The sequence below is a fragment of the Arvicola amphibius genome, chromosome 1 (assembly GCF_903992535.2).
Source record: "Arvicola amphibius chromosome 1, mArvAmp1.2, whole genome shotgun sequence".
Lineage (NCBI taxonomy): Eukaryota > Metazoa > Chordata > Mammalia > Rodentia > Cricetidae > Arvicola > Arvicola amphibius.
Window position 1 is genome coordinate 195,128,843 of NC_052047.1, and position 25,903 is coordinate 195,154,745.

Consider the following 25,903-nt stretch of genomic DNA (forward strand, 5'->3'; position numbering starts at 1 on the left):
TGATGCTTAGTCACAAGAGATTTAGAATTCACACGCCCTTAGGGTATCTGGAGCATCTCCACCCTGAACAAAGGACTTCGCCTCAGTTTCCCCATCTGTAAAACTAAAGAGGCATTAGGCCAGTTGGTCTCGCGCCATCCTCGGACTGCCGCTCTGTCCATTTCAACAGAAGTCGCTGGTTTTGTGCCTTCTCCTGCTCCGGAGAAAGGCAGGGAGGGATGTATTGACTCATCCTTTTATCTTACTCTCGCGCGAATTCTGCCCAAATGTAAGAATTGCGCTGTTCTTTTGAAATGACTGTAAATTGCACTGTGTCCTGGGTGTGTGTCTACTGCCACAACGTGCTTCAGTTGTCCATGTCTTGGGGTCGGTTGAGGAGTGCCGTGTGTGGCCATGACTGGACGCCCTCTGTGTGTAAAGGAAGTGAAGGATGACACTGTTTTAATGATGAAGGCTGCTGGAAGAGCAGTTTGGTCTAGGGGGTCTTCTAGGACTTTTCTGGCTGAGGTTCTGTTTTGGCTTTCTGTCTTCACCCCTTCTTTTCTCCCCTGCACGCTTCTTCCCTCCACTGCCCCTCTCCTGCCTCTATCACTTCCCTCTGAAGAAGGTTGTGCTGTTGAACCCCCTTTCCAAGAGCCACCCCGTAACTTACATTGCAAAGACAAGACTGTGCTTGTTAGTGACATTGATTTTCTGCATTTGAACTTACTCATACCTTTTCCTTTGCATGTTTTTAGATGGTTCTTTCTTCTTCACTTTCCGATGTAAATAATGCACAATGCATATTTCTTGGTAACTAACCTGCCTCCTCTCCTTCCCCAAATTAATTGTTTCCCTTTATTCCCAGTATCTGCAGATGAAATGGCCCCTGCTCGATGTGCAAGCAGGAAGCCTCCAGAGCAGACAAGCGCTCAAGGATGCCCGCTCACCGTCGCCCGCACACATCGTGGTGAGTGTTTCTCAGCGTACCCCTTTCTTGGGGGCAAAGAGTAGATGCTCTCCTTTTTTTTCTTTTTCTTTTGATGATGAAAACTTGTATTTGTCAGTTCTTTGAAAAACTGTTTTTCTGGAGTTTAGCTTTGAGTATGGTCTGTGTGACAAGCTATTCCTCCCCTGTGACGGTACCACAGCCACTGTCATGAGGAAATTTCCCGAGTCTTCCTTCCCCACGGTGCTCTGTGTTTTGGCTTAGAAGCTAGACTTGTGGGCGTCTGTTGAGAGGATGCATCCTCCCTGGTTCAAGGGGAAACTAGACATGGTTCTGAAGCAGGTGTTTAGAAAAAAATGCATTTTAGGGGAAGCAAGGCTGCAAGAAAAATGAGGGGAAAAAGGGAGTCCTTGGTCTGAAATTTTCCATCCACCTATTTCTCTTGCTATGTACTAGAAAGTAACACTCTACATGACGATTGACAAATGATCTGAGCTGACTGACTGTTAGCCTGGAGTAGAAATGAACTCAGAAAGGCCCAAATTAAACTTAATCCGTGCACCCACAGCTTTGAAAGCATGTGGGATCCACACAGAAAACATTTGTTTTTGCACAGACTACAGCATCAAGTGTGTGTCAACATATATTTTTAATGCACTTTCCTGGTGTATCGTAGGCTACGAAAGTCAATAAATTAGCCTCCTGAGAAGGTAGCTCAGCCTTATTAGAATATCTATTTCCTTCTATATATTTATATCATGAGCTGGACTTCAGACATTTGAAATAATTAATGAAAGACATATTTTTATAATGAATTCATGACAGGTAGAATTATGCAAAGCAGGAGATAATTCATGCATTTTTTATTTACGCTAACACAAATGTTACCCATTAGTCTGTTTGGCTTCTGCATTACTCAGAATCTCTAAAAATCGCAAAATGATTTAAAGTAGAAAAACCTTAAGATGCATTTTGTCAAATTTCAGGCCACCTCCTGATTTGGTAGCTTGGTCTAATTGATTATATATTATTTAATGAGTCAGGCCTCCATTGTATGTGTGTATATCAGAACATAATGTATTTCTGTAAAACCGCATTTGGAACCTTGATTGATGGAAATGTCTTAACTTCTCATGGTATAAATAAGGCACGAGGAAGAAGGCTGACATTTGCCAGAAGTCTTCCCTCTTCCAGACCCACAGTCAAATGAATGCTTGCACTTCTGCCTGTTCCTGGGATGTCCCGATGAGGGCTGGAGGTGATAGCCTTAGACAGCTTAGGCCCATCCTGATGTCAGGAGAGGAAACTGAGGCCCAGAGATGCCTTAAGTGGACTGCCCAATGTCACACACTGACGTAGAAGCTAGGGCAAAGCTGGATCCAGCTCTTTGTGCCCTTTTGGGAACCTTCTGGTACATTCTTTTTTGTGAGAGGTGAGAGCAAGGCTCGTGGCTGGCTCTTGTTGACTGTATGCTGGCTGGCCATCAGCATCTGACAAGAGTGAGGGGTGAAGAAGCCGCCGGTGTGGGTGCTGACTCAGGTTTCTCCGGAACATCAAATGCCATGCTAGAAAAAGCAATCTTCACACATGGTTATGGGATCCAAGCATGTGATGCCGATGCATTCCCCAACATCTGCCCAGACTTTGGAATTGATTTCTCTCCCCTTGGAAGCTCTCCCTAGAAGTTTCCCCACATTTTACCTGCAGACAAGGGAGCTGCCTCTGCAAACCTACCCCAGTTCAGAGTGTGCACAACTCTGCTGGTGAAGGATCATAGGCCATAGCAGCACTGAGCAAGACCCTCATCCAAGTGTGAGTGGTCACAACTGTCCCCTCTTGTCCTGCTTAAATCCGGTGAGAACAGCTGCCACAGCTGGGGTCATCAGAGTCTTATTTCCTTGTGTGGAAACGGACAGTCTGTACATGGTGGGGAAGCCGTCTTTGCAGAACCAGTGTGAATCTTGGCAAGGGACCCAGAGGGGAAACTGAGGCTCCTTTTCCTCTACTGTTTTCTAGAAGGCACATGTACCATATGTCCACCAGTCAGAGTACCCATGTCACTTTTAAGGTTGGCCATGGTCACCAAGCCTTGTTTGCTGACTGCTGTGCCCTTAGGGACCTGAAAACTATCATCTAGTGGAGGTTCTAGGTTTGTGGGGAAAGGTGGCCCTGGGAGCTGAGGAGAAGGGAAAAGCTCTAAGTTCGGTCAACAGGAGACCACATTTGGAAAATGTCTAATTATCTTCTCACTGGATACAGAGCTGTGTGTCAACCACCCACACCACAGTGGGCACAGTGGCTGAGTCAGCCCAGAGAGCTTTCTGCACTGTGGCGCATGCATCATTTGGGTTTCTGTATGGCTTCACAGTGGCCGGAGGGGTTTGTGTCTGTGTTTGTGTTTGGTCACGAATGTCAGCTTTCCTCCTCACCCTCAGGTTTCCATCCTGCTAGACACAGTGTCGTCATATCATAGCACAGAACCAGACATGTTTCAAAATAGCCTTCTACGGACTGTTTCCCAATTTCTCTGAAATCTAGATTATTGTAGCTCGTGGGCTGAGCTGTTTCCAAACGACTTCTGATGTTTCGCTGTACAAACAGGGAAGTGTTGGGGTTCCTTGTCACTCCCTTGAGGTCATGACTATCAGATTGCTCAGGAAACAGCTTTCCCCAGAGCCTCCACCTGGAAGAGAATCCTCACCTGGGAATTTCAAGTATTTTTCCCGAATGTATTAGTCTGGTTGAGGTTCCCCCCCGCCCATGTCATGGGAGGTTTCCATGCCAAATGAAGTTGATGTGTGGGGGGCTGGAGAGATGGCTCAGCAGTTAAGAGCTTTCATTTGCTGATCTAACGGAGGACCAGATTTAGTCCTCCAGAGCCCACATTAGGCGACTCACAGTTGCCTGAAACTCTAGTTCCAGGAGGTCTGACACCGGCTTCTGGCCTCCATGGGCACCTGCAGACGCATTACTCACCCAGCACACATGCTAATGTAATAATAATAATAATTAATAAACAACCTTAAAAAGTTAATGTGTGGAATGAATGTTCATGTTAGGACACAGGTGTGTCCTCACACCTCACAATGTGTGTTTATTCATCCATTGCCTGGTGCTGGGGTTAGAGTCCGAGGCTTTGCTCAGGCTAAGCAAACACTTTGCTACTGAGCCACAGTCTAGTCCTATCCAAGAATGTTTAAGCTGAGCCTCCCCCACAAAATATCCCGTGCATCTTTTGCAGCATCTTGTTTGTTATGCCCTGGCGATTCCCAATCTGTGTTCTGAGAAGAGAGGAAATCATTTCCTAGGGCTGCCTTGATTGGCTGCGCGAAAACTCATCATTCCTGCAAGGAATCAGTCCTTGCTCCGTCTTCCCCATACCCACTCTGTCCTACCTCCCAGTCCTGATTTTGTAAAACCTCAGAAATGCCGAGGAGCCCATTCTAAGACCCTCCTCTCTCCAATTCCATTTTCTCATTTGTTCCACTTTGCTTTCTCTGGCATTTCTGAAATTTATATTTAATTCTTTTTTCTTCCTCTCACAAGTCGAAGGAGGAAGTGCAGGCCTCTGCTGGGTGGTAGTGTCTCATGCAAGGCTTGTACAGATTGCCTCCAGCTCCTGGAAGCAGTGGGGTTAGGACTTGCTCCCCGGGTACCACCTCTGGTGCCTTTGCTATACAAAGACCTTCATTTAACTTTCTTTGTACCCAGAAAAGAAAAAAAAAAGGATTCTAGACCCAAAATGGTGGTATTTTGGTCTAGCATGCGTCTTACAACCCAGTAAAAAGGCTTCAAAAGTTTTTACAATTTTATCTCGGGGGTTTCCTTTTGAAGTCGGCGTGGAGTTTTACCTTGGGGTGGATTCTTCCTGTCTCTCTGTCTTGGTGTTTTGTTGTGTAATGAGCATCTAAGAGTGGGATGGGAGAGCAGGCTGAATCCCAGGCAGAAAGCCTGCCAGACAGTGGTGATACACAGTTTCTTTTAATTGCTTAAATGTTGATGGCAAGTGGAAATCGTAGCATAGCCAGTAGGACCTCACACAGGGTCTCTGCCCTCCGTGCTGACATTTCCAAGGGACACAGGGCTCAAGGAACTGGGAGCTTTTGTTTCTACAGAAATCTAGGCGGAACTACTCCTTGTTAATTAAAAAGTGACCTCAAGAACATTCTCTTTGTAGCTAAATACGTGTGAAGGCTTCTAACTTTTTTTTTTAATGTTCCCATGCTTACGGGGATCAACTATATGCCAGGAGGCTCTGTGGTAGAAAGATGTCAAGGCTGGCAAAACATTGTGGAGTGTACCTAGAAAGATTACAAGGCCCCTGCAGGTGTGACCAGGGAACCCTGGCCGTGACTAGGAAGTTGGTGGGGATTACACTCCTGGACATTTAAGATGGTTAAATGGTGCAGTGGAATAGGAGGGGTGACTTCTCACATTCTGTGGCATACTAGGCTGATGACGACAATTGTCGCCACTTAATTGGGCATTTCAAAATGATGAGTCTAGAAGATTCTAAATGTCCTTGTCTGTGTGGGTGTGTGTTAAAGGACTGACAGACTAGAGAATGAATTCGCGAGGTCCAGCTTCTAAGCCTGTCTACGGTGTACATGGATGGAAATAGCCCATTATAAACCATACATTTGTACATTTCTTATGAGTCAATAGAAGCTAGAAGTATTAAAACTGGAATTTGGAAGATTTATGGAAGATGGAGTATGAAGCTGTAGGGAGTGCGAGAACAGGAGACCATGCTCGGGAGAAGGAAAAGTGTGCATGGGTTCTACAGGAAAGAGTAGATACAGAGAGAAACAGAGACAGCCTGGCTAAGATAGAGACTCTGGTGCTGTGCCATCAAGTCTATAAGGGGAGTCACACAGGGATTGGTGATTGTGTTACGCTGCAGGCCCTGTGGATGGGGGACATGGACAGATTTGGATGGAACCGAAGGGGCCGGGAAGGGGTAGGTGGCTGGAAAATGCCATTCTCTGGGTGGAACAGGTTTCGGATAGAATAGCTCTTTGGGTTTTTTGTTGAGAGATTGTGCTTCTCTTGATTCAATCATGGATTCGTTCACTGGTGCTGCAATCACGTTGTGGTTGTTCGCTGTGTGGGAAGAAGCCTTCCAGACATCGAGGAAAATGACACCAGTAATCCCAATGGTGCTACAGAGGATTGTGCTGGGTGACACTCTGAGTCCATTTGAGATGTTCCAGCCTTCTGCCGAGAAGGAATTGTTCACAGGAGGACTCAGGCTTCACTAGGGATGAGAGTCAGGGTACGGAACAAGGCCACTGGGCCCCAGCACCCCATCTTCCTAGCCCCGAGTAGACAGCTGAGAGCAGCTGAGTAGGTTGGTTCTAAAACATTCTGGACATGACGGACAAACCGTCAGTGAGCGTGCTAGTGGGAGCTCTCACTCCACCTGTGCCGGGGTGTGGCCCTAGGAGCCCTGCCAGTTTCCAGAGTGTCTGAGATATGGCTTCTCATGGTGGAAACTGTAGCTATCCAGAGTGTCTGAGATGTGGCTTCTCCTGGTGGAGACTGTAGCTATTACAAAGGACTTCTTGGCACCGTGCAAGACAGGATATATGTGTACTTGTTTCTGTGGAGAACCGTGGCTTTTAGGTGATAAGTGAGAACCTATATTGAGTTTTCCTACCCTCCTGTGGACTGTCTTCATCCCCTCTGCTAAGTATGTATCTACCTTTCTTGTTATTTATTTAATCCACGTATCCGTGACTCAGCCAGGCTCTCTAGAACACCTGGCCTGTGTTTCCTGGTAACAGTTGAGTCAGAACCATCCCATTTCACAGACAAGGCTGTACTGAGCATGTCTGTTCTATTAAACAAGCCATCAACACTGCATACTGCCTTGTGATTTTTATGAGGACAGTTAGCTCAGAGAACTAGACACCCAGGCTTTCTCTTGGAGAGAAAAGAAGCCACAGAAGGCATCACAACACTCTGAAGAACATGTGTAGCCAAGTCCCCAAAGTGCATGCTGGGCTGGGGTCATGGTGGAGTTCCCGGTCAAATGGCTAAATCATCCTTAGGTCCTTAATGAATCTCTAACGTTCTTGAGTTTTGGGTTCTGGTGTGGTAGCTGCCCACCGTGGTGGCGGAACTGGTGTCATAAAGGATTGTGTAACCTCTGTGGTAACCCCTTCCTTTAGAGTAGAATCAAGGTTTGAGGGCAGCGGAATCCCATCTTATGCCTCCTATTGCCTCTGTGTGGTAGCTTCATTGCTGTTCGGTAGTTGACTCTCGCCCTAGAGACTCTGGCATGGGAAGGAAGCATCCTAGTGGAGACTGTTTAGCTGTTTGTTTGTTTGGCCCTGTGGGAGTTCAGCCCTCATTGTGCACTGGAATGCCTCTCGCGGATGCACTGGCTCCTTGTTGCCTCTACATGCTGAAGATGCTGTTATCCTGACCCCAAGAACAACTTTTTTCCTTAGAATTTCCCTGTTTACCTCTTACTCCTCTATCATTGGGGACTGACAAACCCGGCTATTTAAGAACAGAAATTGCTCATGTTTTAATTACAAACCATCTACCTCCAGGGGGAATGAAGCCATTTGTTGCCAATTCGTGGGCATTGGTGTTTTGCTTGCACGTGTGTCTGTGTGAGGGTGCTGGATCCCTCGGGACTGGAGTCACAGACAGTCGTGAGCTGCCGTGGGGGTGCCGGAAGTTGAACCCAGGTCCTCTGGAAGCGCAACCCGTGCTCTTAACTGCTGAGACATTGCTCCAGCCATGTGATAATTTTTTAAAATGAATGCAGCTTCTTTTTTTCCATAGATTTTGTGCCTAGTGTAGACAGTTGGAAAACCACCCATTGCCTCACCTCTCAGAGATATTTGTTTCCTTTTAGGTTTTTCCTTCTGACTATGTTAATATTTCTTTTTAACATTCTGTAGCTCCAAGGTTCAATGACTCCAGATTTGTATTTATTTATAACAAAAATTACCAAACTCAGTAAGTACTTCTCCATGTCATTACAATTCTTAAGGCTTTTAATGACCCATAGGAGCCGCTAATGTGATTTTCCCTGATTTATGCCGTGTTGCTCTTCCTTTATGTCGTGTTTTGTTTCTGCTTTCGTTAGATCCCTCGTGGCTATGGTGTTTACGTGTCTGTGTCCTCCACTAGCTCTTTTCTTTTGGGATAGATTTGGAGGAAGAATTTAGATAAAGAACAGAGTTTTAAGAATTGCTCTTTAGGTACAAAGCTATGAATTATCTTCCCAAGAGGTCTCCATTCTGCAGGTATCACCACAGCTCCGGAGACTCGGGGTCAGATTTCCATGGTCAGAATGGTTTAATTCTCCGGGGGGCACACAAAGGGAGAGGTTTATGTTTCCCTGGAAAGCTGGGCCCCTAACTCCCCTTGCCCCAGAACTGAAGCGATAAGGCCTCACCTTTCCTGCCTTTCCCGTCAGCGCCTGTGCCACGCTTTCCCTGAGTCCCGGGTAGTCTTCTTAGCTAGTTCACACAGGCCATCTGCTTCCTCTGCTCTCCACCCACAGCATGCTCAGCTTTTGCAGGGCTATTTCAGAGGCCCAGAATGTACTGATAATCTCTGTTAATTAGTTTTTCATGTAATTATTTCTTTCATCTTTTTTTCCCTTCCCTTGTTGAGACAGGATGTTACTATGTAGCCCAGGCTGGCCTCAAACTTTCAATTCTCCACCTCTGGAGATGTAGGGTTACAGGTGTGTGCTGGGATGACATTTAGAGGCTTCGTCTCAGTGGGCAGAGTCATCTCAGAGGGCGGAGTCATCTTAGTGGGCGGAGGGTATTCATTTGATGCCCTCTGTGAGCTTGGTCAGACCTCCAGATTGGGTTGTTGGGCAGACACACCCACTTTTCAGAGGCCATTGGCTCCAGTGTGAAAGATATACCCAGAGTAAAAGGGGGAGGGCTGGCAGCCTGGCTTGGCTCTCTGCCATCTCTCCGAGCTGGGTCCTGGTGTGCTTTGGTGAAGTGTCTCTGGCAGATCCTGGCTAGCTAGTGTTTCCTGACATTTGTTTCCCAGAGTGTTTAATAAGGTTACTGGAAAAAAAGATTCTCTCTTAAAATAGGTTTAGCAAGCTCTGGGTCTCTCTCTGGGCCTTGGCTTTGCAGGAGGCTTCAGACCTTTTTGCAGAAGAGGGGGTGCTTCTATGCGGAAGTCTACTTAGCATAAAGGGACAAGATAGGAACCCTCTTTGTGAAGCTGATTTGGTTTCAGCACCTGCTCTGTTTACTGAACACAGGAGCCTGTTTTAAATTAACACGGGTCTTAGAGCTCAGCTCATGTTTTGGGCCGTGTTTATCTTCCCAGTATATAAAAAAGTGTTCTTTCGGCATCCATCCATTCTGCTTGTTGCTTCTTGCCTCGCTGATTACTCTGTTTGGGGCCTGCTTATTTCTCCAACCAGACTGTAAGTTTCTTGAAGCCAAGGAGCCCCATGGTCCATTTCTCTGCATGTGGCTTCCTCCCCTCTCACTACGGTGCTGTTAATTAAGCAGAAAACCAGTTTCTGGTAAAGAGCTGGCGCTCATTTGGTTTGGACCCAGTGTGACTTCATCGTGCCCAGAGTGTTCGCAGTATCTCGGTTAGCACACAGCTTCTGCATGTGTCTGCACTCTCTCTACCTGATGTGGTAGCATGGTTTTGAAGAGACATAATTTGGGGTTGTGATATGGGGCAGGGCTTGGCCAGGAACTTGAGAATCCATCCCTATACACTCCAGTTCACGGCCGAGCGTGTCTGATTGCTGTGGCAGGACTTCCATGGACATGGGTACAAGAAAGCTCCAAAAGTCAGGGTGTGGGGCTTCTGTCTCCTAATTTCCTAATTAGGGGTGCTCAGATGTGATACCCAGGGCTTGGTTATTGATGGGAAATGGTTGCAGATTGCTAAAGTTTGCTCAAGTGTTTATGGGGTTTCATTGTGATTGCAAGTTGTCTTTTCATCTTCCACAACACGGAACAATGTGTGGGAGTCAGTTCTGTCTGCATACAGTGTGTGTGTGTGTGTGTGTGTGTGTGTGTGTGTGCGTGTGTGTTCCTAATCTCTTTTTAACCCCTTACCATTGCTGCACAGTCTAGTCTCATTTGTCTCTCAGTTGGATGTGGCTCTGCCCTTCCCTTCCACATTTGTTACTCCCCCCCAAGTCCTCGAACCCCTGTAGATGTTTCTACACTTATGATGGCCTTTGAAAACCTTGTATATTCCCCATAATATACTTCTGAAAATCTGGCCTAAACATCATCCTAGGAAAAAGGCCCAGAGAAGCTACAAACAGACCCTTGTCTCTGCCAGTGACTATAAGGTTGCTTCTGAGAATGCTTCTGAGAACCAAGGACTCAGAATTGACAGCCCCAGGCCAGTTAAGTCTGGATACCCATCATGCTTTCTGCAGCCTGGGCACAAGAAGTCTGTGTGACAATATGACCAATGTCTTGGTTACAGCACCCTCAGTGGGAGCCACATACCCCTGATGGTGTGCATCCGTGAGCCCTGCCTCACCCTGAAGCTTCTCGTCCATCCGGCTGCAGGCTCTTGCAATCTCAAGTCGCCACTAAGCAACTCCAGACAGCGTGATGCAATCTGTTTTCCAGCCCAGACCCGCAGAGCGGGTGGATCTGGGCAGTGATTAAGTGTATCACTGAGGCTGTTTAATGAGATTGAGATGGGGGTCTCTGTGGGTCTCAGAGCATTGAGGGGAAAGGCCTCCTCTCCAATGGTGCAAGCTTTCTGCTGCCCTCTCTCTTTCCATTTCTATCCACTGAGTTTGAGGGTGGGGAGGCAGGCCGAGGAAAGAAGGAGGAAACAGAGCCCAGCACAGCCTCGGGCCTGGTCCTCGGAGCTCTCCAGAGGCTGGGTGGGTCTCGCCCCCTTATCTACATCGGCCTTGTTCACTTTCTGTGGCTTTTGATGTTAGGCCCAGCTCAGGGTTAAGAGACGCTGTCCGCGGGATGTTTTTCCCTAGCCTTTTGCTACTCAAGGGAGAAGCTGGCCTTGATGGGCATAGGGACAGAAATAAAACGCATGGATAAACAAACATACCTCATAATGAGCTGAGGACATGGCTAGGTTTCCCGGGAAACCTTGTTGGAACTCAGGAACAAAAACAGTGTTTTGTTTTGAGACAGAGTTTCATGCAGTTCATGCTCAGCCTCAAACTCACTGTGTAGCCCAGGAGACCTTGGACATCTGATCCTGCTGCATGCAAATCCCGAGTGCTGAGATTACAGGTGTGCACAGCCATCTCTGGTGTGTGTGGTCCTGGGGACCGAACCCGGGGCTTCTTGCATGTTAGCCAAACTTCCTGAGCTACATCTTCAGCCTTCTCCAATAGTTTTTCTGGGACATGGTAGCAGCCCTCTTCCCCTGCAGCACAGTGAGGGGTGATGTGGAGAATCATCATCTGCATGACATTGTCACAGGCCAGGATGGGCACTAGACTGGGAGAAGCCAGTTCATCCGGATGCTCTAGGCAAGAGCATTTCCAGGGCTTTCCGTTAGGGCCCTTCCCATCCCATTTCTGCAAAGTGCTTGGCCCCGCGTAGCCTTGGAGAACAGTGCATGGGGGTTATGCCATCCTTCCAGCCTGGGAACTGAGACCTTAGAATGGACTCGGTGCTGAGGTCACCTGTCTCCTCTACATTGGTGCTGAGGTCACTTGTCTCTAGACTCTACATTGCCATTCTTCCTAATAATAGTGCCGCTTCCCTCCTCACTGTGGTGGGCTACCCTTGCCCTGCCCTTCCCGGTCTGTCTGATGGACTCAAGGTTGGATGGGGGCAGACAGGTGATGCAGGTTTGTGCCTTTTTATACAGACGGCCTAAACCTGTGGCCTGTACTCACGTAGGCACTTAGCGGCCGTGGTGTGCAATGCCCCTAGCCCTGGATTGAAAGGCTTCCATTTGCAGAGGGCTAAAATGGGTGCAGGGAGAATGAGCAGACAGCACAATTTAATTCTGTGTAGCCAGCTCTGGGCCTGGATTATCCCAGGGAGCCAACGCCTTAGCTGGTGGTTTTCTGTTGCTTTATGGCCAACCCAGTTCGGATGGTTATTCAAGCCTTTAGGCTTATGATGTCATTTTTTTTTTTAAAATTTTTCGTTTTGTTTCTCTCAGTTAAAGTTCTGGGTCATAGACCAGGTCTGCCACTATTGCACAGAGAAGCCCTCGGGTGCAGAGCACACCTGCCTCTCCAAGGACAGTTGCTTTGAGCTGGTCTCAGAGTTCCTGTAGGAAGGGGACAAATTGGGCCCCACACCCCCATGAGTGACTTCTAAAAAGAGGCTTGTATGGGTATAGGAGTTTCTGGGATTTGTTCCTGCGGTTATGGGGAATTTTAAAAATGAAGTTTAGGTATTTTCATGAAATTCCTGATTGTATATTTTTAGATCCTCAGACTTTTCTTCTCTGGCATATTCATGGTTGCCAGAAAATTCTTTTCTTTTGTTTCTTGGTGACATTTACTTGCATATTTTAGAAACATTGTTTTCTTATCACAGATAACGGGTAGCCAGTGGAGAATTCTGTTGTTTCTCTTTCACTTATTGTGACTACTTTTCTATCTTTTGGAGATTGTGTCCATTTTTTATGAAAACATCACATTGTACAAAAGGTGATGCAGTCGCAAAACATGCAGACTGTTGTTCCCAGGCCCTGCTTGTCCCTGCTAGCCCCCTAGTGTCTGCCTGCAGTAGGAAGCACAGCAATTCTGAGGCCTCAGATGTCAGGATTCTCAGGTCTAGGGCATGTGGATGGCTTTGGATCTGCCTGGGGTGAAGCAGGAGAGCAAAGGATAGCATCAGGCTCAGCACTGCATCGGTGCCTTTTGGAGAATGTCAGAAACTCAGCTCCCTACCTGTAAATGCCCACAGAGATGTCATGGCAAATCGTCTTCAAGGTTTTGAGACAAGGTCTCTCTCTATAGCCCTCCGCTGTCTTGCACTCACTGTGTTTACCAGGCTGGCCTTGAACTCTCAGAGATCCTCCTGCCTCTGCTTCCCAATTTCTAGACCTCAGCCCACCACCGAGAGAAGTTAAGGCGGAAACTCAAAGCAGGGACTTGAAGGTGAGGCTGCTTGCTATTTTACACTGCATGGCTTTCCACCAAGTACCTCACTTCACAGAAAAGAAACACAGCAGGAACTATGAAGGATGTTGTCTGCTGGCTGGCTGGGAAGCTAGCTTATACTGGGCAGACTCGTGCTCTCTCGCGCTCTCTCTCATCAATTAACAATTAAGACAATCCCTAACATGGCCACAGGGCAATCTGATCTAGGCCATTTCTCAGTTGATCTCCTCCTAGATGACCCTAGGCTGTGTCAAATTGACAGTTAAAGATATCCAGGTCAGATGAGAAAGGGGACACGTTTTCATCAGAATCAGAAATGAAGACGCGCCAAGAAGTCAAGTTAGGGTTAGGAGCTGGGCTATGGCTCTGCAGTCAGGAGCGATTGGCACAAGTCTCAGTTCTTCCCTCTCTTCAATTACACACGCCATGATAAAACCAAACCAGACCAAAATACGGTGTTTCTAAAGAGGGTGCCCGCTTCTCATGCTGCCTGGACATCTAGTTTGAAAAGTGGTTTTCTTTTTCTTTCTATAATGCCAGTGTTTTATGGATCCATTTTGCTGTTTTGCACAGATGGTGATGACTCTGAGTTTGACGGATTTCCCACAATATCCGTTTATCGCGTGTGAGGCGCAAGCTCGGGCCTCAAGCCAGCAACTGTACGTGAAGTTTGAGTGCACGATTTAAAGTCTGGCCTGTGAGCTAGTGTCCATTTGGACACCTGTATGGAATAAATGAGTGGCAGAGGACATTGTGAGGGAGAGGCAGGCAGCCATTGGCCTGGAGAGATGGGCTTGGGCTGTGAGGTGGCCAATGCTAGGCAGAGAGGCCAGCAGGGCTGGACTTGGCGAAGCCTTCTGCTGTCTGGATGCCTGTGTGAAATTTCCTTTACAGGTTTTCAGCTGGCAAGGTCCGGATCCTTCCAGACCCAAGGCCGTATACCAAAATTCAGAACAGACACCAAATTGAGAGGTTTGCCGAACTTTTGGTCATGTTTATTTCGGGGCCAAAGTTACTACAAGATTGCACAAAGTCACAGGACAGAGCAATGTCCTCTCAGGCTCTTTCCTGGTCCTGCTTTTTCTTTTACTATTAGACTTAATCCTAGAATTTACATGTTGATTGTTCTCCTGGTAGCAAGCTCACATCTTGTGTGTATACATACATATGTGTGTATACATGTGTGTAGAAACCAAAGGCCAACCTTGCGGGGGAGGTGGGGTTCTTCCTTTTTTTTTTGAGCCAGGGTCTCTCACTTTCACTTGGCTTGGCACTTGATGATTGAGCTAGGTTAGCTGGCCAGTGAGCCCTGAGGATCTTCCTGTTTCTGCCCCCCAGCGCTGGGATTAGAGGCATGTACCACCGCCGCCCAGCTGGCCTGGCTTTCTTATATGGGTTCTGGGGATGAACCTCAAGTTCTCTTGCTTATGCAGCAAGCACTTACCACACTGGGCCACCTCCAGTCCATGACCGCATTTTGATAGTTGGCCTGACACCTGGAGAAGATGCCCGGGCCCTGTCTTGCTGAATGTCCACTGAGCATTTGACCAGACCCAGGCGCGTTTCTCTTACCAGGGTTTCCCTCACAAAACCCTTGGGAACTAGCTGTTGCCACTCCTGTGTTAGGGATAAGGAACGGGAGACTCAGTTGGGAGGACAGTGTCAGGAAGACCACGCAACTGGAGTCTGAATTCTGACAGGTGGAATATGGAGATGTGGCCTCTGTAGGGAAATGAGGGACAGATCTCTGGACACCATCCCATACTTGTGTCTGCCTTTCTGCTTTAGGACCTTAAGCCCTGTCAGAGGCAGATTGTTCCTCTGTGATGTGTTGAGGAAATGAGACTTTGTGAACTTATGAGCCTTCAATTCGTCACTAATTATATCCCTGTCCACCTTGTGGGCTGACGCCTACAGACTTGTGGGCAGGTTACAAGTGGACAGTCTGGCGAATCTGTGACAGCAGTTTTTGTTGAGTGTTTTTCTCAGATTATAAACCATGTGGAACTGAGAGGTTTACTTCCTGGTTGATCCTTGAGTCCTTCATAGAGGGTGCTTGACTGGTCTCCTGTCAAAGTTGGGTAGTTCAAGATGAGACCCCAGTTTTGAGTGGGTGTTGTTTCTTTGTTTCCTCTGTTCTCTAGGACAGGTGAGATAGATGACTCCCTAACTCTTTAAAACTGAAAACAGACTAACAACAGCATACAGAAAGGACCAGGGACAGTGTAGCAACAGCCACACAAAGTAACAATCATTGGTCATCTCCTTGTATTGAACCTGTCATTTTAAAAATAACAAAAGTAGGGACTGCAGAAGCAGTTCAGTGGTTAAGTCTGCTCTCCCAGAGGACCCGAATTTAATCACCAGCACCCACGTCAGGTAGTTCACAATCATCTGTAACTCCAGCTCCAGGAGATTTAACATGTCTGACCTCAGCAGGCAGGCCCCTGAGAAACACATACTCGCATGCGCACATACACACCTACACATAATTAAAACCTGCATTCACATACACACACTCAGATGCAGACACACCACGGGCACAAAATTAAAAAAGAATGAACAAAGCCAGAGAGAATTCTGCTGTTCTAAATCCAGTCTTCATTCCTAAGCAATCACTTTGTCGAGCCTCAGAGTCTATGTAGTTCAGTGTAGGTGCGTGTACAGTTGCCCACGTGTGTCAAACCTATGGTGTAGCGTAATCAATGTCAGTGTTTCCTATTTCAGGAGTTATGCAAATTACTCCTTTTTTTAAAAAAAAATAGCTACTATATTTGAATTTTACTCATGCTATACATTTAATTTATTTTTTCCTTTCATAGCTATTACGTATTCTACCATAAGGCTACAATCCTAGTTTTCTTAGACTGTATTGACTCCTCTTCAGCTTACTTCCAGTCTTCTTGCTTATTTGGTCTTAAGGAATTTTGTGCTTAATTGTCCGTATTTAAGTTTCTTTATCACATTAGTGCCTAGTGCCCTGGTGCCCTTGGAGGTTAGAAGAGGGCATCACATCCCATGGAACTGGAGTTACAGAGTGTGTGAGCTGCCTTGTGGGTGCTGGGAACTGATCCCCAGTCCTGTAAGAGCATCAAGTACTCTTGGGAGGCTCCTCAGCCACCTCTTCCGCCCTGCTTACCGTCTCTTGAGATTACGCACTGACAGTCCTTGGGCAGCCGTGTGGCAGTAGCAGGCTTTTCTGAGGGCTTGTGGCAGTATAGAGGAATAAAGAGATCGTCTTTCTTTCTGGGGTTTGGTTTAAACCTGGATTGCTAGACTCTTTAGGATAAGACAGTGAGCGCACCTGGTTCCAGTGCAACAACCTCCCCTTTTACTAATGTTTGCTTTTCCTTATGCGGTGAGATCTAATTTGTGCTTCTTTGACTTATGAGCTTGCATATCATATTGTATATTTATTAGTACACTCAATTTACTCCTTTCTTTATTGAAAAGAATCCAGCAATTCTCCGTGGTGATGTACAGAAGCCCTGTATAGAAGGTGGAGGCAAGATGGTTAGAGATAGAAATACTTTGCTCTACTCCATGTAGTTGCTGAACTTTGTATAGATGGATTTTTTTAAAATAAGCAAATTTTAAATTTCAGTACATTTGAACACATTAGTATCTTCTGTGTTTTCATTTTGTACCTACTATAAGTAGCTCCAGGTTTGGCAAATGCTGCACGAACTCTGTCGTTTACATGCAGGTCCACATGTGTACCCATGCGTGTGTGTCCATGGGCATGTGTGTTCACGTGTGTGTAGGACAGAGGATACTTTATGTATTGTCATTCTCCTCTCTCCTCTAACCTCCTTCTCCCTCTCTGTGTCGCGGTTGGAACGCAGAAGTGTGTCTGGGAATTCGACAGTGCAGGGACAGTAGGTAATGCTGCCATGTCTTGATGAGGTGTAAGCCCTAGCACTGAGGGAGAAGTGTTCTGTTGTTGATCGGTCTTCCCTACAGCTCCAGTTGAAGTAAGTGCTCCTAATCCCATTTTAGAGCTAAGAAACCGAGGATCTAAAGAGGTTAGATTGTTATGTGGTGAGGGGCAGAGCCAGGGTTCAGATCAGAGTCTCTTGATCACAAGTCCTGGATGCAGCCACATCCCCTTCACAAAGGTTAACTTGGAGTTTGAGTCCTAGCATCTTTCTAAGCTGTTAATTTTTTTTTTTTTTGAGTCATGATCTCAACTATGTAACACTGACTTGCATGGTTGTAGACCAGGCTAGCCTTGAACTCACAGCAATCTGCCTGCCTCTGCTTCCCGAGTGCTGAGATTACCTTAAGGGTTCTAGGTCGTTAATTTAAAAACATCATTTGATTATTTATGTATTTACTGTGAGAGCGCATGCATGCGGAGGTGAGATAAGAAACTGGGCTCAGTTCCTATTTTCTACCACTAGTAGATTCCAGGCACTGACCTCATGCCCCCTTTCCCGCTGAGTCAAACGACTGGCCTTCAATGTTATTTTTGATTTGAATCTAATTGGAAAGAAAGAGGGATAAGGTGGAGGACAGGATGGAGAAGGGAAGGGCTTGAGACTCCCGAGATTCAGAAACAGAAGCTAAAAGCCCCGAGCAGGGAGGGCAGTCCAAGAGGAAGAGGTCCTTATTTCATGCAACTAAAACATTAAATAAAAACCAAATAATTACATCACGCAGGTCTGATGCCGAGTCATCAACCTCCCTGAATTATTGGTGTGTGTGTGTGTGTGTGTGTGTGTGTGTGTGTGTGTGTGTGTGTGTGTGTGTGTGTGTGGGGGAGAGTCAAGAAGTCTGGGAAGCTGTTTTTTGCCTAAGGAATTACATTCCAGGGGACTCCGAGGATTTAGGTAACCACAAAAGCCATTTATTTCAAGTACACCAAGATTTCTTCTACTTTGATCCTAATCCATAGCATAATTAATAAATGGAATGAGCTTGAGCATGGGCCTTTTACAGCGTGTACTTTTCACATGGCTTTGGTCTGACACGATTCACTTGCCACTTGGAAAAGCATCATCACTTCGGGTGGGCAGGCAAAACGGGGATGCCTGGTGAGCAGGCTAGAGCTTCCTCCTGGGGTTCAGGTTCCCACCGTCTCCCTAACTCTGCCATCCAGGAAACATTTGAGAACACGGTGACCAGGAATGACATGGCTTCTGCTGTAAGCCCCCAGACCAATCCTTACAGGGTCAGTTTTTCTATTTGCCCGGCCCCCTCTGTCACTGAGGAAGAGTACCTGCAGGCTGGTCATTGAGTGGGTGGTGGAGGAAGGCAGGCACTGGATGTCTGAAGGGAAGAGCTAGATAATTGTTGCTGTCATACCTTCTCCTCCCCCGACACCAGTGGGGTCCCCCCTGACATGTACCTCCCCAGCACTAATGGAACGCCCCCCCACCCACACACACATGGGTTTGAAAGTGTATCAGAAGAATCCAACACTTTTCATCCTGCTGGAGGCAGACACCCAGATAGCAGCCCAAGAAATAACATAGATCAAATGGATAAATTAATAAACAATAAAACAGAAATGCTATTTTGACAATTCGCAGCATGTGGCAGGCTCTGTGCGTGACAGCTTCCCCACTGTGACCCTCAGTTGTTAGTGTTATTCCCATCTGACAGATAGTGAAACTGACATCCAGGGGAAGACAGTGACCTTTTCATGGATAGAGGTTGAGAGTTTGGCTGTGTTAGTGTGGTAGGAGCCCAGGTCTTGTTTGCTGTGCTGTCTTTCAGCTGGGATTGGGTGAGGCTTGACTCTCCTGGAAAGTTAAGCTGGGCAGTGAGGCAGAAGAAGCTGGGCCTGGGGCTTTTCTAAGGAGCAAATTCATAAGCCCAGTCTGAACTTTGCAGGGCCCAGGGGCCCAGATGCTCCCCTGCATGCGGGCACCAGTAGTGCCAGTCATCCTGCCAAGAAGGAGCTCCCAGCTCCTCTGCCTTTCCCTGGGTCATCAGAGCCTCAGAACTGGGAGAAGGTGGTGGCTGTAACTGTTACCATCTTCCCTTTGACTGGGGAGGGTTCTGTTTTTTGACTAGGGTTGGGTAATGATAACTCAGGGCTGCTTGCTGGGCCTCCTCCTTTGAAAAGGGAGGGAATGGTTTGTTACATTCAAATATGCTGTAAAAACTATTACCACCCGATTACAGGAGCTGGGGGTGGTGGCTGAAACGTCTGGGGAGGCCTGTTCCAGCAGGGATGCAATCCCTGTACAAAGCGCATGGTGGGGAGATAGCCAGACCTGGGCTTGGAGTAGGTGAGAGGGATAGAGGTGACAGGGCTGGTGGGGACTGTGGCTTTGTACAGTTTTGGTAGAGTCACTGAGGCAAAACGGGCCTGTTTGCTATGGTGCCCTGGGGCAGTAGGAGCCCTGAGCCTCATCTTTGGGCTTCCATGTCTCTGATGTGAATAGTGAGGGGATCGAGGGTCTTGGGATTCATGTGGCTTTCAGGTTGTGAGGAGTCTTATTTCCTGTCAGAAACTCTGCATGTGTGTGTGCACACACACCTCATGTGTGCATGCGTGTGTGGACACCTTGTGTGCTCTTGGGTGTGACTGCCTGCTTATATCCACCTCTCTATATGTCTGTGTGTATGCACCTGTGTGGCGTGCCCACTTTTTGTAGCAAAACTGTGTATGCACCTGTGTATGTATATATACACCTGTGTGTGTATGTGTGTCCACCGTGCGTGCCTGTGCGAAAGCACCTCTATGCTCCTGTGTGTATACACACACACTCCTGTGCACCGTTCCCCATGTGACTCTGGGCTAATGGGAAAGAGTGTCTATGTGCAGAGTGATAGGACCGCCCTGCATTCCCTAAGCTACCGCAGGAGTGAAAGCTTGTGCTGTCTGTTCCCCAGACAGGAAGCAGGCTGACTGCTGAGTAAGTTTTCACAGACAGAATGTCTGAGCAGGCCCCAAACCTGTAGAAATCACCCCAGCCTTTGCCCATGTCCTTTAAGAATAGTTTTGGGGGTGGAATCTTTAGGCTGTGGTCCGAGGAATACCTCAGGCAGTAGCCTGGACTGGGTAGATTTTGTTGTTCTTTGAGCCTAAAGCTTGGGTGTTTTGGAGGCAGCTGTGGATTTTGAAACTTTTTCTCCCTGCCAGTTTGAATGTGAGGTCATTCGGTACATACTCGCCTGTATGCATTTTAGAGGAGTATTTTTGAGAGTCCATAAAAACACCCTGGCTTTCAAGGCAGGGCCACTTGTCGGGACTTCTCCCTCCCTCCCGCCCACCTACTCCCACCCCTTTTTGACCAAACCATGCAAACATTGGTATTCAAAAATATTTTGTTACTTTTCTTGGCAGAGGATTCCAAGAAGGAATTGCAACAGAGTGTCAGAGTTAGGAGGCAACTTTCTGGGGTAAAAGGCGGGGTGCTGGGGAGGGGAAGTTTGGGGCTTGAATCAAAAACAGACTCTGAAGCTTTAAAATAAGCCAAGCGGAGCCCTTTCAGCTGGCAGAGCTCTGCGTTGCTGTGGGTCAGGCTTTAACGTGCCCAGTGGAAACTGGCGGTGTGAGAACTGGGACATAAACAAAAATGTCGTCCCTGGGAGTCTTGTTCACTGGACAATGTCTCAATTGTTCCTCTGCTTTTCAAGGCAGCAGGGGAGAGTGGGATATTAACTGTTTACTGCCCGAGGCTGACTGAGAAACTGCTTGGAGAGAGGAAAAAGGAAATACAGAAAACAACATTACAAAAAAGATTGAAAATGTCAGTCAGTGATAAAACAACAGATTGCTTTATATACTATGTGCTGTTCACCTCTGTGCTGGGCACTCCTTGGAGGCTGTGTGATAGCCTGGCATTGTTTCTTAAGTCTCTGTGTTAGCTTGGCACACCATAAGCTTTTTAGAGATCACTACCTGTAAGTAGCTGCTCCCTGGGCATGAGGCTGGAGTGGAGGGAAGGAAGCAGGATTTCTGATAACAAGTCAGCTGGTAAATTTTGCTAGTGTTTATTCTTCCTGAAAACTACACCAGTAGACTTACCCTCCCCCCCCCAAAAAAAAAAATTCAAGTGATTGGAATTTAGAGAAATAAAACTAGAGTTTCAGAACTCCCTCATAAAAATACACTTAGTGCTTAAGAAAGAGAGAAAAGTAACTTTGTCTTCGAGGGAGCTGGAGGCACAAAGGGAGGCCAGCGTTCTATTCACACTTGAACTTGGTTGATTAGAGGAGCAAACAGCACAGCCTGCTGTATCGGCCTTTATCTGGGCAAAGTTCAAAACTCAACTGGTAATTATGTCCTCAGAAGCTTTGAAAGAGTTGTTGTTTCCACAGCCGAGAGCAGACTCACTTCTTTAGGACAGAGTGCACTTGGGTTGTTTGTTAGATAAACTCATTTTAATAAATAGGGGTCAGGGGAGAGGTTGGCCATCTTGGAAGAGTTAGCCTCTGCCTGATAAAGGCTGGCTTCTCTCGAGGGGAACTTGAGGCTTTCTTTCTGTTTAACTTTTCCACAAGAATTTTGCAGGCAGCTAAAGTGAGCTTTGGCATCTGCTTCCTGTCAGACAGGAAGTCACTTCCTTCGCCAAAATTACAAGCTATGGCAGAACTCCCTGGCCACACTGAAGAGAGCATGTTTTTCCCAGAAGACCATGTTTCTAGATGCGGAAGTGTAAATTGGTACACTGTGTGATCACAGAGCCCAAAATATACAGGGAAGAGCTTTGCTGGGAAGAACCCGTTCTATAGTAAAGGCTCTACTCAGAGTGGTGGCCGCTCTGAGCCCTGACTGCGTGGAGAGGAGGCTGTGTAGCCTTGCAAAGTTCATGTGCAAGGAAGAGCGTATGTTATTTAGGAGGCCGAGGTCTTCATGGCGATAGCCTCAGAGGGTCAAGATCTGGGGTCCATTATTCAGCTTTATTATAAATCTTCTTTACCCCTCCCCCCTTAATTTATAGTGCAGGAACTCAATCGCGCACCTTGCCTTTGCCTGCCCACTACCTCTGATCATCGCTTCTTTGGGAGGACAGTTTAGCAAATTGCCTAAGGGTGACTGCAGTTGAAGTGTGTGTGTGTGTGTGTGTGTGTGTGTGTGTGTGTGTGTGTACACGGAGGCCAGAGGCCAACAGCTAGCATCTTCCTCAATAGCTCCCTCCCTTCTGTATTGACACAGATTTCTCACTGAACCTGGAACTTGACAACTGGTCTAGACAGGTCAGTCAGCAAGTTGCCAGGGAGCAACCTGCCTCTGATTTCCCAGCATTTTTTTTTCTGGCATGGGTTCTGGGGAATTTAACTCATGTCTTCAGGATTGGGTTGCAAGTCCATTATGGACTGAGCCATCTCCCCAGCTCGGGATCTTACCACATATGGTCCTTTCACGGAGCTGGTGGACTGGGGTGGGAGGTGGTCTGAGAGGTCCTGCGTGGATGCCCGGGCATCCTTCCCCGCGAATCGCTCGGCGGCTAGACCACGTCTTGGGTCTTGGTTTCGTGTGTCCTCACTGCAGTCGGTCAGTAAAGTGGATGAGTGTCTCCCACGACTCAGCGAACTTCAGGCTTGGTTCCCTCTGGTGTCTAGGTACTAATGAGTGCATTTGTAACGCGTGTTGCAGGTATTAGCTGGAAAGGCTGCTCGTAAATATTTCACACATTCCTCCTTGGTCAAGACTTTGGAGGAGAAGGAAGGCCTTGTCACCGTGGAAATTTGCTCCTCCATTGAGATGAAGGGCGGTGAATTAAGTGCCTGCTTTCTCTCTCTTTTTCCTCCTGACGGTTATTGATCTTCCCCTGGGACTGTACAGTTACATTCTGATCTTTTTCTTGACAAAGGGAATTCCCAGTTTGTTAGCTGGCATGCGCACACAGTAGCTGCTCAGTAGTTAGAAGTTGACGGTGTGTGTCCTCTTGAGAGTCGTCGTATTTTCCGGTCCCTTCTTAAGAGGTAGGGAGATAGTTCTCAAAGAATCGCTTTGGTGACTGCGGAGTGGAGAGAGCTTCAGAAGCAAAGATGCAATCACTGTCACAGTGGACATCTGTCTCTTGTTGCTGACAAAAGGTGACAGCTTGCTTACTAAACTTTTGCCAGGGAAGGAGGAGGGCACGGAGGGTGCAAGTTTAAAGTGTTGCGTGGCTGAAATAGTCTGCGGAGAAAAGAAGTTCTATGAAAATGACACCACCGAGAAATGCAATAGTATTGGTTGCTTTTCCAAGAGGGAAGCTCAGAGAACACCGTGGGGGGGCTGTCCCCCCATGCTGACGCTTTCCCAGACTGTGTTGAAAATGGTGACCTCCCATGCAGACGGACTTCCTTGGAACCTGGCTAAGTCTTACCACGTCCACATTAGGTACAAGAAAAAGACACTTAAAAAAAAAAAAAACCCAATGTACACCTTTCCCTAAAATCTTTGGCTCATATTGACCCGCATAGAAGCAGGAATTAATGTTTTCCTGGCCACATTCCTGGTGTGTGTGTGTGGTTCTCTTCTGGATGGAATGCTATTTGTCACTATTCACTTCCATCCTAACCCCTGTTTCGGGGCAAGGATGGCAAGCAGATACCAGTTTTTAACAGTTTAGTCTTTCCTGGACAGATTATTTGGTTTTTGACGTCTAGGTGATATTCAACCCAATCAAGAGTCCATTTGGTGTTTGTATAAGCCAGGAAAGGAACTGAACCATGACCTGGAGGTCAGAGCTTTGTGGTTTTGTTATAATCCCCTTGGGGTCTGTGGCCTGTGGGATGCTTAGGAGTCTTTAATAAGCAAGGGAGGGCTTATTTTGAGCTCTTTATTGCCAATGACTGAGTGATGAACCGGGTGTGATATTTCATGAGAAATATCAGCACCCACACAGATAGAGTGTGTTTGTCCGCATAGTCTGTAATCGATCAATTGGCGATTCTATGAATTTCTTGCCCAGGAGTGGAGCCAGAGCACTTCAAGCTTGAACGTCAGTTTTTCCTCTTGCTGTAACACATCTTGCAGACGAGATAACCTCTGTTGTAGGGTTGTAGTTGCTGCCATCTGTCTAGGGCCGGCCTTCCTACCTGGACCCCAGTATGGCTAGAGCATTTTAGATGGCTCTATTATGTTTCATGTGCTTAACTCTGCCTGGTTGCTGCTTATATTTACGTACTCCCTCCTCTTCCTCCTCCTCCTTCTCCTCCTTCTCCTCCTCCTCACCCTGCGTCTGGGACTGAGCCCAGAACCTGTGCTCGTCAGCCAAGCCTTCTGCCCTGGAGATCCACTCCCGTCCCCAGTTTCTTGAACAATGAGGTGATGACAATTTCGTAGTCACGTCTGCATTGTTGACTGGATCTCAATGACCCTGGCGTGAAGGTGTGAGGAAGAGAAGCGGGAGGGAGCATGAAACCTGTAAACCATGTTGGACGGGGTATGACTTTGGCTCTGGTATCCAAAGCTGTCCAGTCTGTCATCCCCTCCCCCCTTTCTGGCTTGCTTCTCTTGAGAGCTCCTCGCCTCACTGATTCTGAGCCTCTTCCAAGGGACCTTCAGGAGAAGAAAACATAACAGAAGAGAAAAGAACCAAGAAACGGTCAGCGAAAGAGTCCTTAGTTAAGAGAAGGGAAATATGCTGAAAGATTTGCTAACTATCCTCTAGAAAGGGGACTGTGGGCAAGATGAGAGAGGTGGACGGAGAGTGGGGGCAGGCTTTTGTTGAGTGAACTGGCAGACTGTGTCACCCAGGCAGGTTGGAGGAGGTTCCTAAAAGGCCTTGGTATAATAAGTATAATATATATATTATATATTATACTTGATATAATAAGTATAATAAGTAGATAAACCTAGAGCACTCCTAGGAGGAAGGAGGGCTGCTTATTATTCCCTGGAAAGATCAATACAGGCTTGAAGCTGGCTGGGACGGTCCCTTTTCACTTTGCAGAGGGACTGTGCTCTTTGGAACAGGTAACAGGTTTCCAGGCAGGTATCAAAATTTTCTTACTCTAGGTTTTTATCCATCCATCCATCCATCTATCTATCTATCTATCTATCTATCTATCTATCTATCTATCTATCTATCTATCTCCCTACCTCCCTACCTCGCTACCTCCCTATTTATGTTCTTTGGCTCCAGCTGGCTGCAAGAAGTCTAACTTTTGTCAGGGACAAGCCTCCTCCTTGGGAAGAAAGAGGGAAGGACCAGGACGGGGCAGGCTTCCAGTTGAGTTGTGGCCCTAGAGACCTTTTCCAGCCAGTCCTGCTTCTTGCAGGAGGCTACTGAGCATTTAACTGCAAGCAGTAGGCTCACATCTGCTTCTATTTTCCCCCTTTCTGCAGGCCAGACTGAAAACTTAATAAATTGTATGAAACCTAAGTAAGCATGGATGTTAGAGAACATTAAATAAATTACATAAGTATGTCTACCTGTAACACTTTTATAAGGTAAATGCATGCGGGTTAGTTTACCATAAACGTGCACATGAACTGAGCTTTATTCTAAAGCCCCCTTGTTGCAGCTCAGCCGTTGTGAAGGTGGTGTAGTTCCCAGTTCTTTCCTCCCTTCCTGGCAGGCACCATCCGGGCTTGGAAAATTCGATAATGATGCCGTAAGTACCCTTGTGTAAAACTTGTTTTTTATTCCAAAACATTGCCAGTTCATGGCACATAAAACCACCACAATCCTTCAGCCAGTTTTCTCTCTCCCCAAATAAGGCAAGCGTTAATGAAGTGGCCTAGGGCCTGGGAAAATATTTGGTCATTCCAAAATTTCTCCTGTTCTTGGGGCAAACTCATAGATTGTTGAACTCAAGTGTGCCAGTGTCTAGCCAGACGCTCAGTAAAACTTGTTTATTACCGATGACTTGAAACAACCTCGCATCTATGTAGTGGTCCGCCTTCCCATGTCCACGTGTGTGACTGGGTAGCCTCCCGGAAAGGATGGCTAGATCACCCCATTCTACAGAGAGGAGACTTCAGTTCAGTTAGTTCAGTT

General features: G+C 47.0%; 1 protein-coding gene across 3 annotated transcripts in view; it reads left to right on the forward strand.

Moving 5' to 3' along the window:
- Tcf7l2 (transcription factor 7 like 2) overlaps positions 1 to 25,903 on the forward strand; it is a 188,196-nt gene that overhangs the window by 72,814 nt on the left and 89,479 nt on the right. For all 3 annotated transcript variants that reach the window (XM_042056047.1, XM_038318381.1, XM_038318391.1), the window contains exon 4: positions 848 to 949. In XM_042056047.1, the coding sequence (XP_041911981.1) occupies positions 848 to 949 (102 nt within the window). The remainder of the gene's footprint in view (positions 1 to 847; positions 950 to 25,903) is intronic.